Consider the following 12,737-nt stretch of genomic DNA (forward strand, 5'->3'; position numbering starts at 1 on the left):
TCTCCTTTTGCTCTTAGCCCTTTGCCTGTCCTGTGTGTCACGTAACAATACATTATAAACAACAGCATATAAAATAAATAGCAAGTAAATGTTGGGTTTTAAAAACTCCCTTTTGGGTAGAAAGAGCAGAAGGCTGCCATATACAAGACTTGAAACACTCACAATATAAGAACAAAGATATTTTACAGTGAAAATTATGTAAAATCTCTAAAAAAAAAAAAATCTATCACAAATCTTTTGGAAACAAGCATTTAATGAAACAAACAGATTTACGTTTCTTTATCAAAGATTTTTTAATATATAATTGATGATTTTAAATTTAAGAAAATCCTTCTTCATGAGGGCGTATATAAGATTTTTAGGGGTTCACACTATAAAATAGTAAGCTGAGGATCCACAATAGCAATTTAAGAGTCCCCTTAAAAACTTTGCTTTGGATGTATGTATTGGAACAGCTAAATTTCTTTCTCTAACATTTTACATTGTTCAACCGACAGAAGCTAATGTGTGAAAAACTAAATATAGATTTTGAAAGAAGTTTCTATAAAATTAGTTTTTAAATATCGAATGGTTATGGGGTTCGCTTGAACAAAACTGTGATCAAAGGGATCTGTAGATGGAAAAAATGGTTGAGAAACCCTAACGTAAGTGCAGAAAAGTATACAGAGAGATCATAGCTGATGAGAACTGTCTGTCACGGATGCCAGAACTCCCACATCATAAATGGGAAGTAGTCTAGTCACTGCATGACTGGCATACGGTAACCAGACATCCCCCACTGATTTCCAGTAAAACAAAAGCACACGATGTGGGAGTTCTGGTGCCTACGACAAATGACTGTCATCTGCTATGATCTATGTGTGTGCTTTTATGCACCAAGGACTGATATGGGAGGATCGCTCAAGGTTGTTTTAACAAGGCATCCATGTTAAGCTGGATATAATGATTACCTTTTAGTATGAATACTGCTCCTGTCACTAATAATTAATATACATATATATATTATGGTAGGGGGCTCTGAAAGGGGTCTAAGAGAGTAGCATCTCTGCCTTCCTGACTTAGTTTACCACCACATTTCTTAAATATCGTGATAGAGGCCTTGGTCTTAGGACCACTCATGTCTAGAAACTGAGGTTGGGGGTAAGCAAGGGCATGCTCCCCGTAGAAAATCCAGCCACGAAAAAGCCTCATGATAATAGCAAAAGAGAATGGGCACCAGCCAGCCCAAAGGATGGGGTAGGCTGCACTTGCCTATCTGAAAAAGGAAGGTGCTAGCCCTCATCCTGGATAGCGCAAGCATGACTTGCCTCATGATGGCCGACGGCCTGAGCAGAAGCTTGGGATGAGGTTGGGAAGTTGGAATGTGGGCAGTCTGGGTAGAAGGGGAACTGAGGTGTGTGAGGAATTGAGGAAGAGGAGGGTGGATGTGTGCTGTGTGCAGGAGGTTAGGTGGAGGGGCCAGGGTGCTAGATTTGTGGGGTTCAAGGGAAGAAGGTACAAGTTGTGGTGGTCGAGAAATAGCAAGGGGACTGGATGTGTGAGAGTTTTGGTGAAGGAAGAAATCTGTAAGAAGGAGGTAGAGGGCAGGAGAAAGAGCGACAGAGGGATGACAGTAGTGTTAGCATTTGAGGAAGAAGTGGTGAGGGTGATTTGTGGGTTAGGGTCTGCAAAGTGGAAGAGGGATCGCTGAGAAAGAGCGGTTCTTTGATGAAATGGTGAAGGAGTGGGACTTACAAAAGGTAGATGAACTGGTTTTGGGCATCAGTGATTTTAATGGACATGTTGGGAAAAGGATCCAGGGCTTTGGGGGTGTGCATGGGGAGAAATGGAATTGGGGAGAGAAATTTGGAATGAAAGATGCTGTTGGAGTTTTGTTATGAGAAAGAGTTGTGTGTGGCAAATATGTGGTTTAGGAAAACAGAGAAAAGGAAGGTGACTTTGAGTGCAGGAGGGAAAGAGACAGAGATTGATTCCCTGTTGGTTGGTAGGAAAAACAGGAAATATCTGAGAGATGTGAAGACAATACCAGGGGGAGTTGGAGCAGGGGTTGGTGGTTGCTGACTTGGATGAGAGGAAAGTTAAAAAGTGTGCGAGAAAGGGAACGCTTGAGAGGAGAAAAGAGTGGGAACTGAAGGAAGAAGAAACAAGAACCAAGGTCTGAGGAGTTGGTGAGCATTGATGCACCAGATTTGTAGAAGTCTTTTAAAGAAGGGCTACTAAAGGCATATGACGAAGTGTGTGGAAGAAGAAGAGGTAGGAGAGATCGAGGGAGATATGTGGTGGTGGAATGAGGAGGTGAGAGATGCAATAGTGAGGGTGAAGGAGGCACACAAAGCTTTGTGTAATAATAGGACTGAGCAAATGAAAGCCAGGTGTAATAACATGAAGACTCATGCAAAGAGGGTGGTTGCAAGATCTATGAGGAGGGGTTGAGTGAGCCGGATGAGAACCCAGATAGAGTGGTTTAGGTTTACTAAATCAACGAAAAACGATGTTGAGGGGAGACGATGCATGAGGGAGAGTGATGGAAGGTCGAATTTTCCATTACTGCTTCACATAACGACTTAAATTTGTTCCTGCCCTGATAGCCAACACACACAAATCAGTAAATAGTATTTACTAATCTTTTATAAAGTGGGAGCTTTCCAGTCAGCTCAGAATTGCCTCTCTCGGTTATCTGGTGGTATTGAGGACAGTTAAGCTAGCTAGAAATGCATTTATCAGTCCACAGAGCGCACTGTAAGCTGACAATGGTTTTCTTATATCTTTTTACCTAAAGCCTGACCTAAAGTTCATATATATTATATATATATGAAATTAAAATATATAGAATTCTAAAATACCTTTTTGCTTCTTTTAAATGATCAAACTTTTTACAACATATTTCATCTAAAGCTTCTTTAAATGTCAGTTGATTATTATATTTCAACGTAATCCATCTCAGTTTTGACTAAATTTCATCTCGAGACCATTGCTCCAGCTTGAGGTTGGATTGACCTGACCTGATCCCTAATGCTACCTTCTACACTACCACACCAATCCAGTTATTCCAGTTAATAAGCTTTGAGAGTTATCCTCCCCATAACCACGGTGACAGAGTAATCGTAAAATTAGAAATTGAAAAAAAAATATATAAAATAAAATAAATAGACAAATACTAAATAAAAAGGAGCAGAAAAAGAAAGAAAACAAAGACAGACAGAACAAAATGGTAAGTGATAAATGTATTCATAAAATATAAAGAAAATATATATGTACACATGTGTATGTGTGTGTATATACACACACGCGTATATAGCATTCTGTATATCCTACATAATGGGGATGTACTGCAGTTACAACACTGTAGTATTCATCTTGAGAAAACACCCCGTACAGACATATGGTGCTAAAAAGCAAAGAAATATCAACAGAGGATGAAAAGCAACCAGCAGTGACAGTGGAATTGCAATGATAATGGATACTTGCAACCAATGATGTGGATGTATGCCGAAATCCTAGAAATAGCAACTCAACCACCAAACACTGCTGAATGCTTCTTGTTTGTTACCAATACGTTTCTATACTTTCCAGCACTCTATGCCTATACAAGATGCTTTCTCAAGGCAAATACTGGTATGTTATGGATTTCTTACAGCATACCTGCATTAAGTATGATATACAGAATGCTATTCTGAACTAACAGTGCTTCCATCACTAATATATATATATATATACATTAGGCAGAAGCATTAACTCTTAACTCTCTATAAACAAATCAATAAATGAAAATAAAAACAAGGAAAAACAAGATGAAAATATGAAGACTGATATAATAGTTTGTGTGTAAATATACATGCATTCGTAAATTTATGTGTCCATAGATGTTTATACACACACACAGACGTGCTATGAAGAGTATAAGATTAGTGCCATGTTTTATTTTGAATGATGGTGTCGTGTAACTAGCACCCGTATCCAGTGGCACATAAAATGCACCTTTCAAGCATTGGGCCTCACAGCTGTGGAGACAACCGAAAGAAGCATTTGACCCAGACTGCCTTCTTCCAACTGCTAAATATGGAGGCGGATCTGTGGGGCTATATCTTGGAAATCTGCCAGCCCAATGGTTTCCCTTCATGGCAAAATTAATAGTGAAGACTATTTAAGCATTTTATCTGATCAAATTCATCCTAGTAGAGTTAAATTTTAGGTTCCTTTATATTTTATATTTTAGACTTTACAATATTCATGCTTATTTACGCATAAAGTTTTATACGCATATATATTCGCACATATATTTATCTATATTCAGATTTTTATATATATTGATATTTATATTTCGTATATTTATGTTTTAAATTTATTATGTTGCCGTGCCATGTTGGATGTATGTCTTTCAAAATATTAAAAATAAATATTGATTTCCTGAGTATATTATCGATGAGTTTATGAATTTATTAATAATATAAGAACACATATACACACACACATATATATATATATATATATATATACATATGTATAAACACATGTTCATAAACGTGTGTGTATGAGTGGTGCTGGTGCCACATGAAAAGTACCCGTGCTAGTGCTACATAAAGAGCACTAGTACATTCTATAAAATGGTTGGCATTAGGAAGGGTATCCACCTGCAGAAACAGTGCCAAAACAGACGACTGTGGAACCAAGTGCAGCCCTCTGGCTTGCCAACTATTTGTCAAACTGTCCAATCCATGCCAGCATGGAAAACAGACATTAAATGATGATGATGATGATGATAATGAATTTACACTTTATATTTGGGCCAAAAGCATATACACAACATATTATACAAACACACACACACATATATATATAAAGTAATTTACAGCAACAACAATACGAGCAGCAAAAAGAGGGCCACACTTACTTCATATAGGGTCCACCACTCATGTTTCCTCCGCCTCCTCCAGGGCCCATGCCTCGGCCACCACCACGGAACCTCTGACGGCCTCCACGGAATCTCCCACTACTGCCTCCACGACCTGCAACAGACAAGTAGGGTTGGTGCTGTTCTAATTTGTTACTGGGTGCATTAAGTATAGAAATGTGTGGCTGACTGTGAACAGGTGTGTAACTGATGGCTAGCAAATATGTGTGCAAATTAAATTGAGCTTTACAGAGTGAAATATATATAAATATATAGTTTTAGGGAAAAGAAGCAAGGTTCATGAACTCATCGATGAAAATCCACTGTCACATAGAAAAATTAATAATTAAAAGCACAATAAATGAGTATAATATATTACAAAGTAAATATAAGATATTGTGCTTTTAATTATTAATTTTTCTATATGTGACAGTGGATTTTCATCGATGAGTTCATGAACCTTGGTTCTTTTCCCTAAAACTATATATTTATAAATAGAGATATTAATATTTCTAAGTCTCTCTTAAGGAGACTATGGCAGCGGTACTGGATATTAATAGTTATCGCCAAGCCAACATGGCAGTCCCAAAATTAGGACGAATGCTGCCGTGAATTAGCTCCAAGAAGCCATCGCCTCTAGCTAGCTATGTGACACACAAAGCCTGTGTCCTTTATAACCTTCGAACAGGGGAGGTCAGCTGCTTCCCCTTGCTGGTTTGGCATCTGCAGACTAGACTAGTTTATATATTTTTACATATATATATATATATATATATATATATATATTCTCTGAGTGGTTGGCGTTAGGAAGGGCATCCAGCTGTAGAAACTCTGCCAAATCAGACTGGAGCCTGGTGTTGCCATCCGGTTTCACCAGTCCTCAGTCAAATCGTCCAACCCATGCTAGCATGGAAAGCGGACGTTAAACGATGATGATATTATTTATGTATACATGTATTTATGTAGGGAGTGCATATTATTTAAAATACATTACCTCGTCCACGTAACATTGGCATATTGCGTCCATCCTCCATACCACCAGGGCCGCTTGTCCCTAGTGAGAGTGCACTGTGCTGTCGAGACAGGTTAGAGCCCCGGCTCCGTCCTGACATGCCACGCATACCTGGGTTCAGACCTCGCCCCCTGAAGCGCCCGCCTCTTGACCGCCCGCGCCCGCCACGCCCCCTCATCACCGACAGGCTCAGTCGTGACTTCACGTTACTCTTGCCCAGCCGTTGCTTCAGACTGCGCTGTAAATATTACAAAAAGAAGATGTGAATGAATATATTCATAAACACACACACACACAGATACAGGTACACCTATACATATATATATACATGCAGAAAACACACACCTATACATATATACACAAGTGTCTATATATATGCATGCAGATACACCTACACACACACACGTGTACATATACATACACATGCATATATACACACATATACACGTGTGTATGTGTCGCATAACTGGCCCATTTAAAAGCACCCTTGAATTGTTGGGCAATGTGCTGTGCATGTGAAGACCGGAGTGAAATCGCAGTCGCGGTTGATGCCAGTGCCACCTGACACCCGCTACACTCTTGGAGTGGTTGGCATTAGGAAGGGCATCCAGCTGTAGAAAGCTTGCCAAATCAGATTGGACCCTGGTGCAGCCTCCCAGCTTCCCAGTCCCCAGTCAAACCATCCAACCCATGCCAGCATGGAAAGTGGATATTAAATGACAATGATGATGATGACACACCTATATACAACCATCAACATCACCAACCTATAAGATTCCATCTCTTTCGTATCTGCTTGGGTTGTTTGGGTTTATCTCCACCGTGAGGCCCAACATCTTAAGATAAGATCACTACTTGCTCCCAAATGTTTCTCTTCCACAGTTTCCCTCTTTTTCTATCCCTTGGCACTTTTCTTCATCCCTTCCAGTCATCCTCCATACATACCACATATCCATACAGGTTGTGTCTTCTCCCTTCCACACTACAGCTGGATCCTCATACACCCATTCCCACCCACTCCCTCAGCTTACCTGTGCTCTATCATTCATGCATGCTAATTCCTTATAAAGGGTAAAGATCCCCTTCAGTCATGGATGACCATGGGATTGCACCTACAAAGTTTCCCTGCCAAGGAACAAGTCCAGGCAAAGGCTGTTTGTGGAACCCCAGCAGTTGCCCATGTGCACCAGCCTGCCCTCTCCATGCCACCAATGTTGTCCAGGGGAAAAGCAAAAGGGCCAATACAGCTTGACACCAGTGATGTTGCAACTTATTTCTACAGTGGTGTGAACTGGAGCAATGTGAAATGAAATGTCTTACTCAAGAAAACAACACAGCCCAATTTGGAAATCGAACACACTACCCCATGATTGCAAGCCCGACACTCTAATCATCAAGCCATGCGCCTTCACAGGCAAGCTAATATCACACATCCACAATAAGACATCAAGTTGGCAAAATGCTCAGCAGCATCTCGTTCTGAGATCAAATTCTTCAAAATCAGTCTTTGCCTTCCATCCTTTTGGGGCTGATAAAATAAGTACCAGTTGAGAGGGGGTGGGGTTTAATGTAATCAACTTACCCCCCTTCACCAAAATTTCAAACCATGTGCCAAATGCTAGAAAAGAATATAACAGCTACTGGAGAATATTCTCACATCTACATACAACATCCATGTTCCAATACCATGCAGTGTCACATTTTGTACACAAGCATCATAACACTTTGCCCTTCACCCAGAGGGAGAAAGAAAGCCTCAGTTACATAAACAGTTAATAGGCTGCTGGATTTTCTCCACTGTGGCCTTACTCTGACTACTACGTTTCACAACACCCACAGCTAATTAGGTAATTAGGTCACCCACGTCAGCACTACCCAACTGTTTATGCCCCATGGACCAGTTACATGCAAGACAATTTTTTTTTACAAACCAGAGGATCACATGCTTAACAAAACAATAAAGTACATAACATAATTTAGCCCCTTTTTCATAAAGATCACTCTGTTAAATATAATGTTTATTTATTCACATTATTTTGAATTAATCATGCATTATCTCGTAGCTTTGATACTTGAATGATGTGACGTTAATTTTAGAATGACATTGTACAGTAGGTGTGAGAGGTCAGATCTGGCTGGTTTGAACATAAAAGAACTAGAATATTTGGGATAGATATGGCTGGTTCAAATGTGAAAAGGTTAAAGGTAATCTCTGTCACAAGTAACCTTTCATGGTGATATTGTAGTTTGAGCAATATCTATTCTAAATAATCAGTCAATGATACCAGTAGAACATCGATAAAAAGGGAAGTATTTTGTGATCATCATTTCATCATCCGAACAGGGATGTCATCGTAAACCAACAGAAGATTCAAAATATCAAATTCTATACAACTAACTCTATTCACAGCAACCGTCCTGAGACAAGCCCTGGTCCTGGGATATGAAACTTCCTCATGTCGTGCCACCCAACTTCTTCCTTGAGAGCCTCATGCTGGCTACATCCACTGATGGCTACATCCATGTTCTGAGTGAGGTGGTGAAGCCCTGGACTGACTGGTTAGCTGCAGGGTGGCAGTACATGTGACAGCAAGACTCTGTGCTCTGCCACACCAGCCGGAAGACCAAGGTTTGGATTGTCAGGGAATTTCTTTGATCGTACAGCCCCTGACAATTGGCCTCCCAACTCATCTGACTGCAATCCCTTCAACTTCTTTGTGTGGGGTACGGTGGAACGAGAAACCAACAAATCCAGATGCAACATGAAAGGTGACCTGAGGGTCCAGATTACCAGGGCCTCCAGGGGCCTAAAACAAGAGACAGTGATAAAGGCCTGTGGCTGGTTCCAAGACTGCCTGGAGGCTGTCATCAAGGCTAAAGGCAGGTTCCTTGATTAAGATCAACAGAACATGTTATGAAGACAAACTGACCCACATTTGATGAATCTATCTCAAAAAATAAAAACATTATTTTTTCCTGAGACAATCATCATGTGAACGAACATCGTTTGCACTCTGTAGCTTTGAGATTTTGATGATGTGATTGCTTATTTTGAGAATGACATTGTAAGGCAAGTGTGAGGGGCCAGACTTAGCTGCTTTGAACATAAAGCAGGTAGAATATTCTGTATTTTGGGTGGGCCATGGCTGGTTTAGATGCTAAAGGGTTGATTATTACATATATAATGCAAAAACACCCAGCAAGCAAGAAAATAGAAATGAAATTTTAAAATTTATTCTTTTTGTTTGACCCAATACCAAATGATCCACTGCTTAGATTATGGAAACAGAAGCCCTCAAACACAGCTACTCATGGGCATGCCAGGGTCTTTGAAGAAAAACCTCATTTTATGAGTGCACTGTTTGCTTTTTTTGTGCTGCTTTTGTGGATTCCTATGACTCTCCTCCACCATCCAATTCCATTATTATGAATTTTGAATCGGGACATTGAGTTATAATGGATCTTTCACTAGCTGATTCCACAACCATGGATGCAACCCCTATGGATGGTACTCTCTTGACAGAGTTTGGTGATCCTGCCCATTGCTCTTGTAGGATTCCTCTGCTCAGCATCAATGTAAGAAGCAGCATCCTTGGCTCAGTTGAGTTCTTCTGCTATCATTTCACAATCAACCATGCTGCAGTCCCATGACTTCGCCATGTCCTTGACAGGGTGGCTGAATGGGTGCTATGCCTTGCCAAAGGGCAGCCTGTAACTATGCAAGGCACGGTCATCACTCCGTGAAGTATTTTCAAAGACACCTGCACTTATTGTTAGCTACTCCTAAGTATCTGTTGTACACACCTTCTCCATCAGCCTGCCTGTCAACCCTACAGCATCTGTCTATATACACCCATATTGTACATGGGTGTATACAAAATTCTTTCCTGTCCATTGAAACGTTGCCATATTACCTCTTGAATTCAGGCTTTTTGTTTCACGTGTGGATATGTGTCCTCTAATTCTATGACTGATTCAGTGACGAGAACTAGGGTCGTTAGATAAAAAGAAGTTCTCATGGGCAGCCAAGATTCAACTCCTTTATGGCCTAGAGAAGGTGGGGAGGGTGGGTAGGAAAGTAGATGCAACAAAGCTTGTACACTTCTCATAAACCACACACACACAGGTACAGATGTGGCTGTATGGTATGAAGTTTGCTACCCAACCACTTAGTTTGGGTTCAGTGCTACTGTGTGACACCTTGGGCAAGCGTCTTTTGTTGTAGCTTCAGTCTGACCAAAGGCTTCTGAATGGATTTGGTAGATATAAACTGAAAACACTTTATGTGTGCATGCATATATATATATATATATATATACACACATGTTTATATACACACATATGTGTGCATGTATGTGTCTCCTGGCCTTGGCACTGTGAGGTAGATGTAAATGAGTGTCACTGTTATACAAGCAGTGTCATTCACTTTCAATGTTCTGCGAGAACATGCCTCACCAAGGGGAACTGTTAGCTTGCTTGGAAACCAGTGAGGGTTGGCAACAGGAAGGACATCCAGCCATAGAAAAGAAGCTGCCTCTATAAACTTTGTCCAACCCATGCAAGCATGGGAAAGTGAAAGTTAAAATAATGATAATGATATATACTTCTCTGTATAGGCACAGGTGTAGCTGTGTGGTAAAAAGCTGGCTTCTGAACCACATGGTTCTGGGTTCAGTCACACTGTGTGGCACCTTGCACACATGTCTTCTACGAGAGCCTTGGCCTACTAAAGCCTTGTGATTGGATATGGTAAACAGAAACATGTGTGTGTGTGTGTTTGCCACCCACAACTGTTTGACAACCAGTGTTGGTGTGTTTACATCCCTATAACTTAGTGGTTCAGCAAAAGAGGGCAATAGAATAAGTACCAGGTTGAAGAAGAAAAGTACTGGGATTGTTGATTCATTTCACTGAAAAAAAGATTTCAAGATGGTGCCCCAGCATGGCCATAGTCTAATGACTGAAACAAGTAAAAGATAAAAGATGTGTGGATGTGTGTCTATATATATATATATATATATATTCCAAGATGTAACTACACATGGACTGTTGATAGTTTTTTTTCTTCTTCCTTTTCTTTTGGACTCTTCTCTGTTTCCTGTTTCCGAAGAAGAGCTTTGCTCGAAATATAAAACAACCACTCTTTCTTTCCTTCTCTGAGTGTCTTATGAATACTTTGCATGTACTACGTTCTCACGTTGCTGTTTTTTTTTCCTGTTGTCTTTTTTCTCCAGTTTTTAAAAAAATTAATTATATATATATATATATATATAATTTTTCAAAGTAAACTCTGCAATCGTTACCAATATAGCATAAGATTTCACCTCAAAAAATTTTTAATTAGATTCCTTAAGGATCGTTCTCCTTGTTTATATATCCAAAGTTTTAAATTTTCACATTTAAGAAAGAGATTTGACACTGAAGTTAAAAATATCCATGTAATAAGCCAATGTACAATTGTACAGAAATGTTTACATTTGATGAATAGATGGATATATTAAACTTCGGTGTCAAATCTCTTTATTAAATGTATAAATTTAAAACTTTGGATATATATATGTGGGGGGGAAGCTACATATCTCCCCTACTACAAGCTGTCTGTTCCTGTGTTCAGTTGAGTGGTTTTGTCCTGCATATTACTCGAGGACCTCAATGTGTTGAGCCATAAAAACCATGTCAGAGCTGACAGTACAGCTTGGCACAGTTCTCTGGCTTTCAAGTCCACGTCAAACCATGCAAGTATGTATATCTCATTATGCAACGGTTGTAAAATATATTGGTTTCACATTTTAGCACAAGGCCTGCAAGTTCAGGGGAGAGGTAAGTCGATTACATCGACCCCAGTGTTCAACTGGTACTTGTTTTATTGACCCTGAAAGGATGAAAAACAAAGTTGACCTTGGCAACATTTGAACTCAGAACTTAAAGATGAACGAAATGTTGTAAAGCATTTTACCCACCGTGCTAATGATTCTACCAGCTCGCCACTTTAGGATTGAAAAATATATTGGCTTCCCATTTTGGCACAAGGCCTGCAAGGTCAGGAGATAGGCTAGTCAATTACATGGACCTCAGTATCCAACTGGTACTTATTTTATCGACCCTCAGAGGTTGAAAATCAAACTCAACCTCAGCAGCATTTGAACTCAGCATGTAACGATGAACAAAATGCTGCAAAGCCTTCTGCCCGGTGTGCTAACAATTCTGCCAGCTCGCCACTTTTGGATTGTAAAAGATTTCAAAATGTCTTTTACATCACACTGCTGCCACTAATATTCGTTATAGGAACAGGTATGGTTGTGCAGTTCAGAAGCTTGCTTTCCAGCCATGTGGTTCTGGGTTCTGTTCCACTGCATGGCACCTTGGCCTCAAGTGTCTTCTATAATGGCTCCAAATTAACCAGTGCCTCGTGGAAACCCTTTGTGTGTGTGTGTGTGTGTGTGTGTGTATGTGTGAATGTTCCTTCCACTGCTTAACAGTCTATATTGGTTTTTGTCCCCATAGCCAAGTGGTTCGGCAAACAAGTCCTACAGAACAAGTGTAGCAGAACGCTGGGGTCAATTTGTTTGACCACACCCTTTAAGGTAGTACCCCAGCGTGGCTGCAATCCAATGACAAGGACAAGTAAAAGAGAAAAGATATGTAGGCACAGGAGTGGCTGTGTTGTAAGAAGCTTGCTTCTCAACCACATGGTTGCAGGTTCATTCCCACTGTGACACCTTGGGCAAGTTTCTTCTACTGTTGTATCAGGCCAACCAAAGCCTTGTGAGTGGATTTGGTAGACGGAAACTGAAAGAAGCCCGTCATATATATATATATATATATATATATATA

General features: G+C 40.1%; 1 protein-coding gene across 1 annotated transcript in view; it reads right to left on the minus strand.

The window, feature by feature from the left end:
• The window catches only part of LOC106870582 (chromatin target of PRMT1 protein), a 42,348-nt gene that overhangs the window by 17,175 nt on the left and 12,436 nt on the right, over nucleotides 1-12,737 (minus strand). The window contains exons 4-5 of the mRNA XM_052977722.1: nucleotides 5,886-6,141; nucleotides 4,892-5,006 (exon numbers count right to left, since the gene is read on the minus strand). Coding sequence (XP_052833682.1) covers nucleotides 4,892-5,006; nucleotides 5,886-6,141 — 371 coding nt within the window. The remainder of the gene's footprint in view (nucleotides 1-4,891; nucleotides 5,007-5,885; nucleotides 6,142-12,737) is intronic.

The sequence above is a fragment of the Octopus bimaculoides genome, chromosome 28 (assembly GCF_001194135.2).
Source record: "Octopus bimaculoides isolate UCB-OBI-ISO-001 chromosome 28, ASM119413v2, whole genome shotgun sequence".
NCBI classification, from domain to species: Eukaryota; Metazoa; Mollusca; class Cephalopoda; order Octopoda; family Octopodidae; genus Octopus; species Octopus bimaculoides.